General features: G+C 42.2%; 1 protein-coding gene across 2 annotated transcripts in view; it reads right to left on the bottom strand.

Annotated features, from left to right (window-relative positions):
- NAXD (NAD(P)HX dehydratase) overlaps positions 1–15,814 on the bottom strand; it is a 50,249-nt gene extending 34,435 nt beyond the window's left edge. Inside the window, exons 1-6 of one of the 2 annotated variants that reach the window (XM_067293923.1) lie at positions 15,737–15,814; positions 13,682–14,247; positions 12,312–12,683; positions 8,829–8,979; positions 7,463–7,508; positions 5,735–5,823 (exon numbers count right to left, since the gene is read on the bottom strand). In XM_067293923.1, the coding sequence (XP_067150024.1) occupies positions 5,735–5,823; positions 7,463–7,508; positions 8,829–8,979; positions 12,312–12,683; positions 13,682–14,228 (1,205 nt within the window). In that variant the 5' untranslated portion in view covers positions 14,229–14,247; positions 15,737–15,814. Of the gene's footprint in view, positions 1–5,734; positions 5,824–7,462; positions 7,509–8,828; positions 8,980–12,311; positions 12,684–13,681; positions 14,248–15,579; positions 15,664–15,736 lie in introns of those variants that run through there. The other variant, XM_067293930.1, reaches the window with a different exon arrangement.
- Positions 15,815–18,188: the final 2,374 nt, after the last annotated feature.

The raw sequence follows: 18,188 nt of genomic DNA, 5'->3' as shown, positions 1-18,188 counted from the left end.
TCAGTTACAGTATGTTTTGATCTCAATCACATTACCAATGTGTATTACAACCCCCCCCCCAAAAGAACAGTGATTACCAAATGCTGTTTTCATATTTTAGAGAGTTCATGGAATAGGTCATGATCTATTAATATTTCCTATGAACTGACTTGATAATTAGAATCTGTCAAATGTCCTTCCAAATGAACTGCAATCAAACAATACTTACGATTTTAAAAGTGATAAAATAAAGTTGAAATGACATGTAACTCAGAACGAAATATAGATATAAGTAAATGACTTAAAATGTCCCTGAAAAACTATTACAGATCGTTATTTTTTAATGTTAAATCTGATAAATAAAGTGATGAACTTTTTTATTTCATTGGTATCACTCTCTAGATTACATTTGACACTTAAGAAACAGATGACAGTTGAATCAGTATGCAAAAGGCTATAGTACTTCAAATCAGCTCGGACACATGAGAACACAAACAAGTCTCAGTCTAAGTATCTGTTTTGCTGGTTGTGAGCTGGAAAAAGGAATGAGACTAAAAGCTTCAAGAAAAAAAAAAGGCAAAAAACAAGTTTCAGGGCATGCCTTCCCTTTGCTCAAACTCAAAGATTAAATATCAGAGAAATCTAATGCTAGTGTCAAATCACAGCAGTTTGGCAAGTGTTCAGAAGGATGAATCTGACCAGGACCTAACAGGAGTGCAATGTTCCTACACCTGTATACTTCTCTTTCTGACCTACCAGAAAGCAGTAAGAACAGAATCATTCTCCACAGTGAGGCCAAAATGTTTTGCCACAACTCCCATTTGGAGGAGGTGATAAAACCACATCTGTTAGTATCACCTGGGATAAAGATCCCTGCAACAGGAAGAAAGGGGCTATGATATAGGGTGAATATACCTCTTTTCTTTGATTCACTCAGCAGCATAACACAAAGCAGCAGCAGCAGCTCTTTCCAAGAAAGCTAGATCCAGAAAACAGGTCCATAAACAACTGTTGTCCAAGGCGCTGAATGACATGAATAGAAACAGTTTAAGTATACTCCTCTGAGTCAGCCCATACAAACTGACCTTTATCTCTCCCTAAGTACTTAGGAAAAAAACTTGTGTGATTCTGAGCTAGGCTGCTGACTAAAAGAGGTTTGGGAGAAAGATCACAACATTTTGACTCGCTTCTTCACCGCAGGTATAATAAAGACTCAGCAACCAAGTCACTGGGGAGGCATTTTTTTGATGATCAGAGCAATCTGAGCTTTACTCCTTGATTTTACTTGGTGACAAGAATTCTTGCACGAGCAAGAATTTCCTGCAGCTGATCCAGAAGAGGGAAGTTAGTTCCAGGTTATGCAGAAGAAGTGTTTAATAGCTACCCTTCCTCCCTCAACGGACTCATGTTTTTGAATTTCCTCTCCACATATCAAATTAGAAAGGATCAAAAGCATAAAATCGTTCCTAGGCCTTTGCACTGGTTAGAAGTGTTCAAATAAATTATCAGGAGCTTGCTATCCATGATTCACTTTTATGATTTTCTCAAATTATCAAAAAGTAGATGAAATCAGATAGAACTAGGTGAAATATGTTTCAGCAACTGTGATCTAAGCTGTGCTTTTTCATTAATGGTAACTAGCCTCAACATACAGGCCAGCCTGATGCAGGCTTTCTCCTTAATCATTTTTAGGATCAATCTTGACCCTAGAAGAGCAAAAAGAACTAATCTTTGTTTAAACCCAAAGTAATAGTTGAACTTTGGGATTAACTAGAATACTTTCAGGGTTACTGGCAATTTTTCCTAGTCTATACAGACCCATTATTATGACCAGCTGGGAGAAAGGTATTAGTTCTAAATCTGTATCTAGTTCAAGGATAGGTTTTTTTGAGACACAACGGACAAATTATAGGACTTCTGGACCAAAGGAAATTCATGATCTGACATCTCAGTCTGCTTCTCTGATAAGTTCTAGAAATCAAGGAATATATAGACTATTGACATTACAAATAAATGATCTGCCAATCAGATTGAAGTGGGATACTCAGTAGTATCTCCATCTCTCTATGCCTACAGAGAAAGGTAAACACAATAAGATCATGAAAAAGTCTTCGTAAGGGGGGATCTAACAGAAAAGATTATTCTCTCTTCATTTAAAATGTAGCCAACTGGGTTCAGATAGCTCATTTAATTTTGTGATCAAGTGCCCAGCAAGGTAGGATGAGCCAATCTAAGACACGTATTCAAGAAGCCTATTGAACCTGACCTGAGTCAGTGCATACACATGGGGAATATAAAAATGTTCCTGAAAACTGTTTTCTAGAAAGTTTGAAACACTATTGCAAAAAAGTGTGTGCAAATCTATAGCAGAAATCCACACAGACAATGCCTGCAATAAAATTTACCTCCTGCATTTTAATATGTTTATCTTGTCTGTATTTGTGTAGAGTTTACAGTAAGAGCATGTTAACAGAGAAAACAGAAAAATGTAGCACAAAATGGGGGTGGTGGTGATGAAAGCAAGACAGCTATGAGCAAGACTCTGTATATTCCACTATTCAAAAGACCCTAACTTCTGCACTACGTATTTTTAAGTTGTTCACAAGAAACCCTTAGTCAGCAAAAATATTAAATAGGTTAGTTAATATCAAGTCATCATTGAAAGTGCAATTATGTATTTGATAGAATACTCAGATAAAAAGGAAAAGCTACTATTGAAAATATTGACTATCTATGGTCCCTAGAGAGAAAACTATTGTTATTCAACTCAGGTGGTGAGTACACACAGCCAGGTGTAAAAGCTCCATCCTTCCAGATCCCAGGCTGCAATTCGCAGTTCTGGCTCCCCTTCCTTTACTCACAGCAACAGAGAATGAAGTCACAAGATAAAAAGTAGAGAACCTTGTGTTATGGGTGTCTCCAGTACAGGATGCTACACTAAAAATTAATCGCAGACTGATCTGCAGCTTGGGACACATGGAGTCCCCCCCCCCTTAGCACTTGCAACTTCACAAGATGGATGCCCGTTTTCATAACCGTCCTTCTGCAATCCTAAGCAATCCTTCTCACATAACATACTTCACATCCGTGAAGTGACAGAAATTTGCCAAGGACCTGAGACTCAACAGCCCAACTTCTAGCTCTCACATACCTCCTCTAATCATGCCATCGCAGACAGCCTAAAGCAGCTCTAATGAGCCAGAAGAGCCCCTGCACTCAGGGGGCAGCAGGAAAAAGAAAAAATGTTCTTTCCTTAAGGTGATCCCCCTTGAGGTGAAAGCAACGCTGAAAGGTAGTAGCAGCCAAGTTGCAGGGAAGAAGATAAAACATCAGACTTCTGGCTGTACAAAATGGTAGTTGAGCCTTGGCAAAATGCCAAGTTGTTCCAACAGTGAATTGTGAAGTACACACAGGGCCATAATTATGATTAGCATAAGGGAGTGGTACAACAGCTACCTAGTTACTCTGAAGGGTCACAGAGAAATTAGAACCAAGCTAAGTTTTAGGGAGGGACACAAAAGAAAACAATGACCTAGTTCAGTGGTTTTTACCAGGAGCTTCTTCCATGCATAAAGTGTGGCCTGGAAACTACAAAGACTGTTTGAGAGACCAGGCTCTGAATCAAGAATTGCTGTCAATAACTAGCAAAACTCAAACTGCTCCTTAATATATAAAAGATCATATGAAAAATGTGACACTGGGGTATAGAAGATCTTACAAGAAAAATAGGCTGTTTGTGTAAATTTGAATAAAACCTGGGCTTGACACAATTAGTCAAGATTTCTTCCTTTCTAAATAAATAAGACCATATTTCTCTTCTCCTCAAATGAAGCAAAAAAGAAAAGATGAAAATATGAGAAAGTTTAACAAGCTAAACCTGAACATTCAAATTACTTGCATTTTTTCATTTTGAATATCAGATAAACAATATTTACAGAACCATTGATTCACACAATTAGACAGTTGTCTGGGTGAAATTAATCAGAGTTTTAATAAAAGTATTAGACATTATCATCAGGTTTCAGACCTAAAGCTATATGGCCATGAATGCAGATTTCTGTATTTTGATATACTCTGTCCATTCACAAGAATTTAAAGACGGAGGTGAAGTTTAAACTCAAAAGTCCCTTGCAAATAGAAGGGTCAAAATTGTCATTGAAATCTGAATTACACAGAAGACACTGACCAAGAATCTTCATGAAAAAGATACCCTTATTTAGTAGGAACAATCTGGTCCTCTATGAATAGAAATTTTACTGTTTACACACCGTTGCCTCCTTTTCTGATTATGCTTCTTTTCGTTCTATTAATCTTTTCCATTACCACAGATATCAAGAACCTTGCATATATAAAGCATGCTTCTCCCAGGGCAAGGTCAGCCATTCCCACAGAACACAGCCATACGCAGTATCCCGCATGTCACTCGCCACAACCTAAGTTACAAGCTAATACTGCCATTAAGATTCTCCATCTCATTTGTTATCGCCTAGTGACAGGTAGAATGGCTCCTAAATCTGCAACGCCAGCTAAGGATCTGCCTTTTGGATTTTAGAGGCTAATGTAATTGGACTTGTAAAAACTTCCATCCTCCACCTGTTTTTAAACATTTTTCCCTGTCTAAAATTCAAAAAGCTGTGATTTTTTTCTTTCTTTAGAAAAAATAAAGCAAAAAGCAATCCCTGACATCTGTCTTTTCAACTGACTTATTTCTAGGCACCTCTCTCTACACAGACAGGAATGAAAACCACCTTCAGAATGTAGTAAACTTACAGCCTTCCACTGCAGGCGTCCCCGTAAGGGAGATCATATTCTCCTTCTCAGACACCAAAATACTTCTACTGTCATAAATCTTATCTGACAGCAATATCTGACACACATGCTTTTAAATTATGTTTTTTCTAGCTTAATCATGTCTTTGCTATATATACCAATAGACCAAAACATGCATGGCTACAAGCTTAGCTCAGGGACGTGTATCTAAGGCTCACATGCCAGTTCTCACCTACAGTGCTCATTCTAAAGAATTGTAACACATAACTGAAACAATTTATCCTGTAAAACTTCACCAATCAGTGACACATTTCAGAACAAAAAAAATCAGGTAACTGCACACAGATTTTCCCAGTTAGGACTGTGGCTTATTAAACGTTTCATCTTCTTTTTAACAAACCTTACATTTTAGATAAGAACATGCATTTATTCCCAGCAATAGCTGTGTATCCAATGCAACTTTTATACGTACTTATAAAGAAAAATGAGAATGAATATCTCTCCTGGTAACTTCACATAGATGACTATACACAAAACAGTGAGAGGAAAAAGATACACTACTGTTATTATTAGCATTAAAGACATGAGAGAACTGGGGCATATTCTATTTGGCTTTTCAAAAACAGATCCTAAAATGCTGACTTGTAGTGAACCTTAGATCTGGATTTTGCTATTGTTCTTATTTAAATGCATTACAATCAAAAAATATATATATGTCAGGAAGTAGTGGAAAGCAAGATCTTTGCCTTTTTTTAAAAAATTGTGCTTTGGTAGTAATGAAAAAAAAACTTTCACAACTGGTTGTTCTATATCAAAATCTCTAACAGTTTTTAATGAAAGGACAAAACCAGTCATTTTTGTAATTTCTGTCTCACCCATCTCGTAACTACAGAAAAGAAATAATGCAAACTAATCAATTGTCAGACTGAAACGTTCAAACTAGCAATCCTGACTTGCTCATTTAAACAAAAGATAAGTCACTTACAGAACTGGATGAACAATCAGCTCTGGACTATATGATTTAATTACAGTTGCTGCGTCTTTGGTACAAAACACGTGGGATAAATCTGCACCCTAAAAAAGAAAATTTGCAAACAGAATTATGAAACTTATACTTAATAATGATATAATAATTCCAAAGTTTATTCACTGAACAGCTGAATTCCTATTTGCTAGTAGTTAAAGCAAACTTAATTACCTTTTCCACTTTGGCTTAGCCTGTCATACAATAGTTTGGAGAAAATTAAAAGCATTTTCTCTATCTAACTTTCAACATGAACTTTCTTTTTCTTTCTTTCCTTCTTTTTTTTTTTTAACTGATAGGCTGTCTAAAAATGCAGATCTTGAACCTTTTACTCATTAGAGAAATATTTCAGATGAACAGATGAACAAAGACTAAAGTATCACACAATGAGAAAAAAGACAAAAGAATGCAGCTGAACAAGAGACAAGCTACATTAGAGAAGAAAAATAATACTGTAATAGATGTGCAAAATATAGATATGACAATCTGTGACGACTTTCCAAGTCCCACCATTTTTACTCAATGGGCCAAATCGGTACCTGATGAAGGCTGGCACAATTTCACCAACTCCCCTTCATTTAAATAAACATTATAGCTAAGGAGTTTAGCTACAAGAGTTCCTTATCAAATTAGAAAATCACAAGTACGCACAAAATTATATAAGCAGAGATTAGAAAAGCTGATTTCGTATCTGTATTACATGCTAAAATTTCCCAAGGTTAAGGAAAGTGTCTCCTCTGCTTTATTACTTTATATACATTTAACATTTCAAACTACTAAGCAATTCAGAGATTTGACCCTGTGACTCTTTATGTGAAGATGTAATGAGCAAAGGCAAAGCAACTTCAGTAGGGGTCTGCCTACTGCACTACTGTATTTGCGTTTGGTGAACAAAAAACGGAGTGGTCTTAGTGTCTTATAAGATTATTAAATAGTCTTCTTCCAATTTTAAATCCCTGAGGGACTGCATTTAGAGGCACAAAACTTCTGGAGGGTAAAAGGAGAAATTGGGGTGCAGGGGAGGAGAGAAGGAGGTACCTGGATTGGTTACCTACTTATTGAAACAAATCTTCAAAAAGGAAAACATACATAACGAACAAAAAGTACTGATACACACATAGAGTACTGGTACCTATATATATTATGTGAGCAAGATTCATTTACATTTGAATAATCATAACCATTTAGTTACTGTTAGAGATGGGGCTGTAGTACGCACTAAATATATTTTTAGCCACTTAATGTATCACTAATACAAGGAAGTTCACACTTCTAGGAGAAAAAAAAAAAAGCTTGGAAAATACTTCTGCTAAAAATTACAATGTAAACAAAGTATGCTATTAAATAATTATGTTAAACTCAACACACAATTTTTAGATTTATGGCATGTAAGAATTTTACCAGCCTATAACTAAGTTTTGAAGGAAAGTTACTTCATTTGATGCACTTATCAGGTGCAGACCAAAATTCAGAAGAACTGACTGCAGCACTGAAAATGTAACTTAAAATATTTATCTAAAATTATTTTATTGTTCACTTTTGGAGAAAATATTTCATCAGGTTCTGAAATTTCCCATTCAAGCCTCTGATTAGACAGCTTTCCCTCTGAAATTTTCAATTTTTTGACATAATCGTATCTCTAACTTTACATTATACTGGGAAAGTATATACAGAAAGCAGAACACGTACCACTTTGAGAGCTGTAATTGCAGCAAAATACGGTGCTCCTGTGTATCTAGAATGAAATACAATTTAGGTTAGGAAACAGAGTCATAAGGTTAGGTAATTTGGAAATCAGTCTGCCATAATCAAGTCTCAAATTCAAGAACAGATTAAAAAAAGGCTTTCTCCTTTGTTTGCTGTAAAAGATGGATAAAATCCTGCTACACTGAAACCAATTGCAAACCTTGGTTTGATTTCAAAGGAGCCAGGATTTCAGCTTAGCCACCTGATCCCTTGATAGAAATATTTATAAAGATTGTGCCATAAAAAAGTAAACTCTTCTCAGACAATCAGCTTAGAAGTCTGGAAACAAACAAAACAAAACAATAGTTTGAACACTGTTTGCAAGCCAAGTCTGGGATCCATGACCTGGATCAATCCCATCTGGTTTTAAGTACTTAACTGAAGTGCCTAAACTGTGATTCCAGTTGCCCTAAATTCTCTTTAGAAAGACTGAAGAGGGAGATACGGGCAGAATACCCTCCACCTCCAGAGGTATCTACTTCTGCCAAGAGTAAGAGCCCCGGCCCAGCAGCCCAGGAGGAAAACTAATTCCTGGCCAATCAACCCAGGATGCTCCAGCTATAATAAAGCACATTTTTGCTCCTTATAGAATGCTTATTAATGGCAGATCTCTTTTACAGGAAAAAGATGCCACCTCTATTTTGAAAAGGGAAATAGAAAAACAGGAAGATTTAGTGGCTCATTCACAATATTGAGCAGATTACTGAACATGGCCAAGAAACGGAATCCAGGCTGTTTTATTTCTAGGTCAGCACTGCACTTAACTGATTTACATTGTGTTTCTTTTTTTCTAAAACCAGATATTTCTATTACTCCAGAACATAAAGCAAGATACTTTTATACTCTAACACCATAATTCATCAACATAAAAAGCACACAGTAAGAAAATACTGCCTCCCTGGCTTAAGACACCCAGCTCTCATGATATCAAAATACAACAAAAATTACCCTAGAGCAGATGTGCCACTCTCTCTATTCATTTACTTCTTCTATAAGCTCATCATGCTATGGGAAAAGACATTAATACTGAAAGTAGAGAGAGTTAGGGTGGTCAGAAAAGATGGAGAAGGTAGACACAGACACAAACATTGACATTCTATGTTTCAGCTACATTCACTAACAAAATTCTGCATCACTATCTTGAGGTGACATACTCTTTTACAAGCATGCATGATCATGATGATGCACTAGTAAAGCTCTCTGGAAAATATCCATCATTTTAAATGTAGGGTGAACTTAAATGTCTTCAACAAGTAGTAATGACATACTCAAGCTCTCTCAACAACACTCAGATTTCTCTTTAACTTACTCTTGACATCCTCCAACAATGCCTATGCGTCCATCTTGACCTTTATGCCTTTTTCCTGTTAGAGGAGGGATAACGTTGCGCACCAATTGAAAAATATTCTCCATATCCTTTAGAGTGTGTGTTTTGTGCAGTGAAAAAGATCTCTCTATAACTGAAAAAAGAAGAAAGTATTGCATTAAAATACATTCTTTCTTAAACTAGCATTTCTTTTAAGCACTCAAACGTCAATAAAAACACTTGAAGATACGCGAACTGACATACTTCTAAAAACAGATACTTTATCACTTAAAGGCCTTAAAAACACTGAATTACTAGGAAAGGTGATCATTTTTTAAATTAATTTAGGGCCTGATGCAGAAAATATTCCCACTGACTGCTCACAGTCCTAATTTAGGGTTTAGGTACAAAAAGAAAGAAACAGCCCAGAATAGTTATATGGACATTTTGTAACTAGAAATACCTTCTTAGTTCAGTTTGAAATCACTTCCACAATTAAGCTCAACTGAAATAGGTACACTTAGTAAGGACTAAATGCATCCAGACAGGGAGTGAGCACAGAACAGCTAAAAGCACATTTTAAATATATACCCTACCTTATTTTCGCTTCCCCTTAAAGACTTCCACATCTTAGCAGAATCAGGGCCTATCTCACTGCTTTTTATTTTGGCAGGTGGTTACAAAGCATAATGAAAGTCTTTCTGTAAAACTATAATCACATGCACTAGATGCAAACATTACAAAAATCACACAAACAATTTTTAGCTATAATTCAACTACAGATCTCTGATGTGAAGTTACATTTCAAGCTATATATTAAAACAACTGCAGATTCAAATTACTGTTTCAAAAGACTATGAAAATTTAGAAGAAAGTATTTCAACGGTTACAACTACAGAGATTCAAACAGATGGTTACTTAAGAATGAGACAAATTAGAAGATCAGTACCTTACACCAATGATGTATTAATTAGAAATTGCAGTAAATGTACTAAAAGAATTTTTATCCTTGTATTTCAACAAAACTCATTAATTGTATGATTCTGTTTAGAAGAGTGGTTTGTTTGAATGTTAATATTCAACTCCTAAACTGTAGTCATGCTCTCTTTTCTTTTTCAAACAGATTTTCTAAAAATCTTTCTATGACCTGCTAAATATTAATACAGAATCATGTAAAAAATAAACCCCACAATATCCCTTTTCAGTTGTGTAAGACTTAGTAGACCCCTCTCTGCGCCTCCCAAATCTAGAGGGGAAAAAGAAGAGGAAAAACAATTCCAAAAATTTGGACATAATAAAGAAAAAAAAGGTAATCAACAAGATAACTTCTCATCTGTGCACTGTCAACAGAAAGCACCTTTTTTTCCATCCTCCACAGAATCTAACCCTAAATCAGACACACTAATCTTCAGTAATAAAATGTCTTAGTGTTCAATAATGACAAATACTCCTGGCTGATCTTTTGCTTTTAAAAATCCTTCTATAATACAGGCATTCCATTCCTATTGAGATTAAAAAAAAAAAAAAAAGTTTGGGAATATGGCCAAAATAGCATTGCAGTCATCCAGAGTAGAACAAAACACTCATCTGCTCTAGAAATAGGGCAGATTATTTTCTTTAAATCACACTTCACACATTCACTGGTTTTCAGCCACACAAAAAATACACATCTCATACACCTTGCAAGCCTTAAAGTGCAACTGCTGTTAAGAAAGACCTCTGTTTCTTTGCTGCTGGATTTTGTTCATTTGTAAATATAAAGTGATCATATAAAAACCAGAAAGAAAACAGAGAATTATGCAGAACAGAATTCTAAGTAGAGCCCCACTTACCTACAGAAACATTGAGGCAGATTTAGCTATCAACAACTGATACCCTAACTCCTTAACAGGAAATGTGTTGCCTGAAGTGTCATTTTTTACACTTAATCATAAACTCTTTGTTAATCCTTCACCAGTCAGAAGATTAGAATCCTGAGTTTTTCTTACTACAGTTAAATATATATAATGCATTTTTGCACAGTGTGATAACCGTGCACCTGTATGACGAAATACAGCAAGAGAAACTAAACCTCAGTTTCAAGCCCTTACAGATAATAAAACTCTTTCAACTTTTAGCACAAAACATTTTAGAAGTAATGGTAAGGTACCATCATTCCAATCTCAAATGATTTCCTAACGGATTTTCTAAAGCACTTCAGTTTTCCTTTAATTTAAAAGCAAAAACAGTAATTATAGACCCCATCCATATACCATAATTTATCTATTGAAATCTTTTGACATCAAAGAATACTACAGATCAGCTATCCAAACAAGAAGATGCACAAGTAAGTCAGTTAACCTAAACCCTTACAGGCCTAAAAAATCAGTCTACTGTTCACTTTAAAGAGAAATTCAGGAGTATTTAACATAGAACTGAAAAAGTTCTGAGATCCTTTCAGGAATCAGAGAGTGCCCTTTAGGGTCTGATGTGTAGAATTATTATGCAACATGGTAGGGCTTTTTTTTTTTAATGAAATAAGAAATTCAGAATTAAAACAAAATAAGACTTGTCTCATTTCAACATGGCAGGCTATAACCATCAAGCCCTGAGTGGACACTGGTTTCAGCACTGATAGACTACCCCAGTTCTGCTCTTGCCCATTCAGTCTACCTTCACATACAAATAGATAAAGATAAATAACACAGGACCAGAGATCTTTAGAAGTCTGTTAAGGAATGCTAATATCTGATTATCAGCTTCAGGCCCACACATAATGTACAGAAGAAAAAGTATGTGCATAAATACCAATTCTAGAGCTCTTTTTGTTTTTCCCCCCCCTCCGGAATAAATTCAGACCCTCAAAGAATTTATAAATGAACTGGTACAGAATAAAAATATATCCAAATATTTTCCTCTCATATTATGCCTACTAAAGTAATATGATGTATAATTAAAAGATAAGATTCAGAATTTTCAAGTAAAGAAATTTATTTTAAAGAAGCTGTTTTTTAACATGTGACTTACTTCAGTGTAGGCAAAATTCCACTCTTTTCCCAACCCTGAAAAAACATATGCACATCCTTAACTTCACATACTGAGTTAGACCTGTTAACTTCAATAGCAGCAGAATTTCTGCTGCAAGATATCTAATCTTTCCAGGTCACATTTTCAGCAAATGCTCTACTTGCCTTTTTTATATAAAACTTCTCCTAACTTCCATTTACAGAGACATGAATGCGCAGAGAACTCCCCAGTGTTTATAGGGTACTTTCAGAAGTGTTATTTCACTCATTAAAATCTGTTATAACTAATATGTCTATATTAAATAATCAGTACAATGGTACGAATGACATTTTAATTTCATTTTACATCAGACAGACACCTTCACCACAACATTAAATAATTCCAACTACCTTTTATTTTCAAAAGCTACTTACTACCAGAGCTTTCACATAAAACTCAAAAAAAAAAAAAAACTTTTATTTATGCTATAGAAGGAAGTACCTATCGGTGGAGAAAGTGCTGCTGTCATAGCATTATAATTAAAGTTATCCCCATATGAACGATGGTTTGCTCTCTGAGGTGGACTTGCTGGTATAGATTGTGACCTTTGTGATACTGTGGAAGAAATTCCTGCCAACATCTGTCCCAACATTTGTAACATCTGGAGCTCTCGAGCATGCTCAGCTTCGCGACGCTTGTCCTCAATTTTGAGCCTCTGCTCTTCATATTTGTAAAATTTCTCTTCCGTATCCACACTCTGCTGCAGGAATTTTTCCATCATTTTATCCAATGTTAAATTTGCATGGCGTTTTTTTGATCTTTTGGGCTGACTGAGAGGTGGGGTAATAGTCGGAGCACTGATTTCTTTAAAGCCTAAAACAAGAGGAGATAGTATTATTTTTCTGAAGTGGTAAGAAGAAAGCAGCAAAAAATCTCCCTATGAGATGTGGACCTAATGCATCACAAAGCTATTCTTTTTCAATGGGAAGTGCAATTACTTCAGATATTTTTGCTTCAAGTGCCAAAGTACAGACACAAGCTTCAACAAAGTTATAAAGGTAACACAAAAACCACACAGAGGCGTCTTTTAATTGTTGTAGTACTAAACTTGAACAATAGGAGTTCTTTTGATCTTCTAAAAAGGTTTAAGTGAAGGCTATTAAATAGTATAGCCTTGTTTGTGTATTGCAGGCAATTACATTAATCTAAATTGAGTTTCAGTCTGTTGGCATTCTGGATTTGCATTTCAAAAGAACATTAATGTAAACAACTCTTTGATGGGTTTTATGCGTAGAAAGAAGGTTGGTTAAACGTCAGCCAATTGGTCGATTCCTCAGTGATGTTAACTTCTGAAGACAGGTTCATGTTTGGATTAAAAACACAGCATTAATCTAGATTTAAAGCAAACAACACTGCTCCCCCATATCCACAACGACTGAGGGTGAAGACCGAGGAAGGGCCAGGCTTTATCTAGGGACTTGTGTCTGCAAGCAAGCAAGTTAGAAACAGCGTTTTTGAAACAACCCAAGCCATTGATTGCACTAACGCTGTCCCCTAGCTTTGTGGCCCATCCACAAGAAGCAGATTTTTAAAGGTATTACCGTCAGCAGTGTATACCGACTGGCAAAACGGCACGTAGTCTGAGGTGGACAGGAAAAAACCCTTCAGCGAGAAGGGCACCGCTTCTCCCACACTGGCACTGCACGGCTCCTGCTCTGCGCCAGGGTCTCCCACTGACGAACGCCAGCAGGAGCCTGCAGCCCCAGCGCTGTCCGCCTCCGCCGCGGCTGCCCCGCGGGGGGGCGAAGCCGGGGCCGCGTAAGGTGCGCGGGGGCGATGCAGGGGGTGCGGGGCGGCCGGGAGCTACTCACCGTCGGCGGGCGGCACTGGGATGGCGAAGGGGGGGCACTCCACCTTGATGGGGTGGTCGGCGTAGGAGGAGCACTCGCCGGAGTCCTCGGTGAAGTTGTCGCGGGGGGACCCGAGCTCGGCGTCCTCATCCAGCTCGGCGTCGGCCTCGCGGCTGTGGTGCGGCGTGCCCGGCGTGGGCGGCCCGGTGGGCGGCGCACCGTCGGCGGGCACCGCCAGCGGCTCCGGGGCGCCGTCGGGCCCGCCACGGCAGCTGAGGATCCGGTCCATCTCGTCGTAGTACTTGCAGATCTTGCGGGCGTGCCCGTTCTTCTTCAGCCCGTCCCGCGCCTGGTAGTACTGGCGCTTGAGGCCCTTGATGCGGATGCGGCACTGCTCCGGGGTGCGCTCGAAGCCCAGCTCGGCCAGGCGGCAGGCCACGTCCCGGTACACATGGCTGTTGCGAAAGTTGCCATCCAGCGCCGACTGCACGTCCGCCTCACCCCAGATCTCCAGCAGCGCCCGCGTCTCCAGGTCCGACCACAGGAAGCCCCGCGTGTTCGTGATCATCCTTGGCCGGCCGGGGTCACTGCAATGGCCGCGCACCGGGGAGAGGGAGGGGAGGGAGGGACGGAGCGGGAAGGAGGGAGGGCGGCGGGGGAGCGGCAGGGAGGGAGGCGGGGGGGGGAGGTTTAATGCCCGCACTCGGCTCTCCCAGGGGGCGCCTACACCAGCCCCGGCCGCGGCGCAGCGGCGACCGCCGGGTAACCGGGCCGCGGGCCCCGCATCCCGGCCCGGGCCGCTGCCGCTCACACGCCAACAAAACTTTCCAGGCGCCGCTTTGCGATGCGGTCACCTGCACGCACACACACGCACACACACACCAAAAAAAAAAAAAAAAGAAAAAAAAGGAAAAAACCCTCCCCACACACACCTCCCCGCTTCGCAGAAATAAAGGCAAATAAATAAAGAGGCTGCGGGTGCGGAGCCGCGGCCCCGGCTCGGGCAGGCTGTCACCCGAGCGTGGCCGCTCCCCCGCCCCGGGCTGCTCCGGGAGCGGCAGGACGGCAGCGGCGGCTGGACGCGGAGGCCCCACTCACCACACTGCGCCTCCCTCCCTCCCGCTGCCTCCCCGCCGCAGTGGAGCGCGGTCCCTGCACGCACACTGCGCACACACACACACACACTCACGCTGCAGCTCGGCGGCGCACGGCCCTACCTCGCACACCGCCGCGCCGCTTGCCCGGGCAAAAACACCCAGCGCGCCCCCTCCCCCCGGGCCGCCGTGTCACTCAACCCGGGGCAGGCAGCCAGGCTCCCGCACACACGCACACGCGTGGCGGGGGGGGGGGGGGGGTGGGCAGCCGCAGGCCGCAACAAAAGCCCCGCGCTGCGGCTCGCACACGCAGCTCCCCTAGGGCGGGTGCAGGGACCCCCCCCCCGCCCCGTTCCCCGCTTTATTTTGCGAAGTTGCTGGTGGTTTGTTTTGTGTGCATTGCTCCCCCCCTTCCCCGGCACACCCCCCCCCCGGCGCCCCCCTTTCTGCAGGCGGGTGAGCGACCCAGCGGGGCCCCGGGCACGGGCGGCGGGGGGGGGGGTCACTGTGGCGGGCGACTCCCGCAGCCCTGCCCGGGGGCGGCCGCTGCTCTCGGACGCAGCCTCCTCGCCCTGCTCCTTTCTGTGCGCGCTGCTCCGCTTTGCAAACCCTTCCCCAACCGAAACGGCGCTGCGCGGGCGGCCGCGGCCCGCCTGCTTGCTGCCTCTTCTTCCTCCTCCTTCTCCTCCGGGCGAGCCGCCGCGCTACGACTCCGCGCAGACCCTGCCCGCCTCCGCGCGGCGCTGCCCCCTCCCGGCGGCCCCGCTGCCGCCCACCCGCCCTTTTGTCCTGGCGCTGCGCGCACCCCCGCGCAGGGCTCTGTACCTTCGTCACCCCGCAGCCACCACGCCAGCGCCGCGGCCCCGGCCAGCGCCAGCAGGGCGCCCGCGGTCGCAGCACCCCGTCCCCACATGCTCCCGGCAGGAGGCGCCGCGCCGAGCCGGGCCCCGCCGCCGCGCACCGCGCTGCGCTCGCCGCTTACCTAGCCACAGCGCGGGGCTCGGGCCACCCCCCGCCCAGCGCGCAGCCAGGCGGCGCACACACCGCATCGGCGCGGCTTCCGGCGCGGCTCGGCTCGGCTCGGCTCGCTCGGCGCCGCGGCTGGGCAGCGCAGCGCGGGGCCTGCGCGGGCGCGCCAGGCCGCCCCCCGGCTCCGCGCCTCCCCGCGGCGGCGGCGCCGCGACCTCCCCCACCCCCACTCCCGCGGCGGCGGCGGCGGCGGCGGCAGCCAATGGCGGCGCGCGAGCGGGCCGCGCTGAGTCAACGGTCGCGGCAGCCGCCGGGCGCGGCCGCCCCTGCGCGGCCGCCGGGCCCGGCCCCGAGGGCCCCGCGGCCCCTCCGCGGCGTCTGGGCGGCGGCCCCCCCGGGGAGAGGGGGAAAGCGGGGCCGCGGGCCCGGCGGGCGGCGCGGGCGGGTGTGCGGCCTAGAGGCCGGGCCCGCCGGGTGCTCGGTGCCCGGGACGGCTTGAGGCGGCCTTTCCTGCCTCCTTGACTGGCACCCATTAAAAACTCGTAGGAATTAGCGGTTTTTTATTTATTCCCCCCACCGCTGCGTTTAAAAGCTCTCCTCCATCCCACCAGGCTTTTCTGAGCACACCTCTGATTTACGATTGTGATTAATTTCTGAGCTGCTATTTACATCTCGGATACATCATTTTAGACCACTATTCTCCTACTGTTTTCTTTTACCCTCAAACACACCAGAACCAGTGGAAATACCAGCTAATGCTCACCCCCTGGTCCTGTAGCCCCTGTTTGATCGGCACAATAAATCAAAATGCAAGGCTACCCAAGAAAAACTAATGAGATTGGATGCGCAAGAAATCTGTAACATTAAGGCTCAAAACTGTTTTCATTTCTGCCCTAGACTCATAGATAATTCAAGCAAAATTATTAATCTCTGCACTTGAAAACTTCTAGTCTAATTATAGAAGTAAAATGTCAATGTTTTAATCAATTGATATTTTGATAGGGTGAAAAAAGACAACATTTTCCTTTACTGTTTTTTTTTTTTAATATAAGACACTGTCAAACAGACCTGCCAGATTCTCCTGGACCCATCCCAAACACTGCTGGTTTGTGCCCTTCAGCTTTGGAGGCATTACTTTAAAAAGCCATGCTGTCTGCAAACTTGAAGATAGGCAACCTGAGCTTTTGATAATCCAGACTGATCTGTAACCCAGGTACCCAAGCAGCAACTTGGATGCCTGGCGAGTTTACTGTCAAGTATTAACTTGCTTGTTGAAAAGCTTCTTTTTATAGGTCCTGGTATCTGGTATAATTTTAAAGGCAATAGCAGGTCAATGAAATTTGCCTTGTATTCATGCAGTGCAAGTAATGCTTTTTACTGTTTGGTCCTGATTGTGTGGCAGCCCAAAAGTTAGATTCGACTGCTAATTACATGTAGCTTGTACAGGAGTTTTAGCCCAAGAAAATGAGTTATCGGGTTGTTAAACACTGTGTTTCTTACAGTCATGTTTTGATTCCAACTGGAAGGATGAAGACTGTAGATTTTCTGTAACTCTAGCACTGATTTAATGTCTGGAAGAGAGGGGGAAAAGAAGAATGCAAATATTTTTTTAATCTCATCAGGTATCTCTAGCTCCATCAAAAACATACTTTGTGCCCAACAAAAGAGGGAGGAAGAAAGATACAATTGTAAAAATGTTATTTTTCACTGGGTCCTCTTGTTTCTTTTGTAGCAGAGTGGAAGCAAATTTTCTTCTGATGTTACAGAACCCTGAGAAGTTTGTGGAATCATTGAAGTTTCCAGGACCCAATTCTCAATTAATGTGTAAAAGAAAACTTAAAGTTACTTATGTGCTTTCTGTATACTGAAGTTGTTCAGAAGGGCTGTTTTGCACAGCCCTGGGCATCAACTAAGCCAGCCTCACTGCTACTACGCTGTACTTTAACTATACAGTAGCCAACATGAGTGTAAAAGCTTTGAGCTAAACACATTGCCTCTCCTCAGATATTCTGCCAGTTTGCATGTAACTCAGGTTATCTCGTTTTGGTAGAGTACTGACTGCCATCTCCATACCATATTCAGTATAAATCCACAACTACTAGTGCCATCTCTGAGCCCAGCATCAGGAATGTTACTTAACTGGGGGATGAGACCAAAAAGCAGAGCCATTTATAGACCTACAGAAGATAAAGGTGTATGAGACAAAAGTTCACATGCCTATCACAGAATTAGAGAAAGAGTAACTGCAAGAGGCACTTATTTCTTTAGATAAATTTTGTGCTGTGCATTTCTTACTGAGTCCCCTGTTCTCACAGTTCTGCCTCTTTGCTTGTCTGTCTGCTTGTCCCTCTCTCAGATGAGGGAGGAAGGAATGACCCTATGGAGCTCCCTTTCATGCTTTGGAGAAAATCCTTCGTGCTTTATTGCTTGGTCTCCATGGCTAGCCCCCACCTCTTCCTCAGTCT

Source organism: Apteryx mantelli, chromosome 1 (genome assembly GCF_036417845.1).
Source record: "Apteryx mantelli isolate bAptMan1 chromosome 1, bAptMan1.hap1, whole genome shotgun sequence".
Lineage (NCBI taxonomy): Eukaryota > Metazoa > Chordata > Aves > Apterygiformes > Apterygidae > Apteryx > Apteryx mantelli.
Note: the sequence above shows the minus strand (reverse complement) of the source record. Positions and strands in the feature narration are given on the sequence as shown.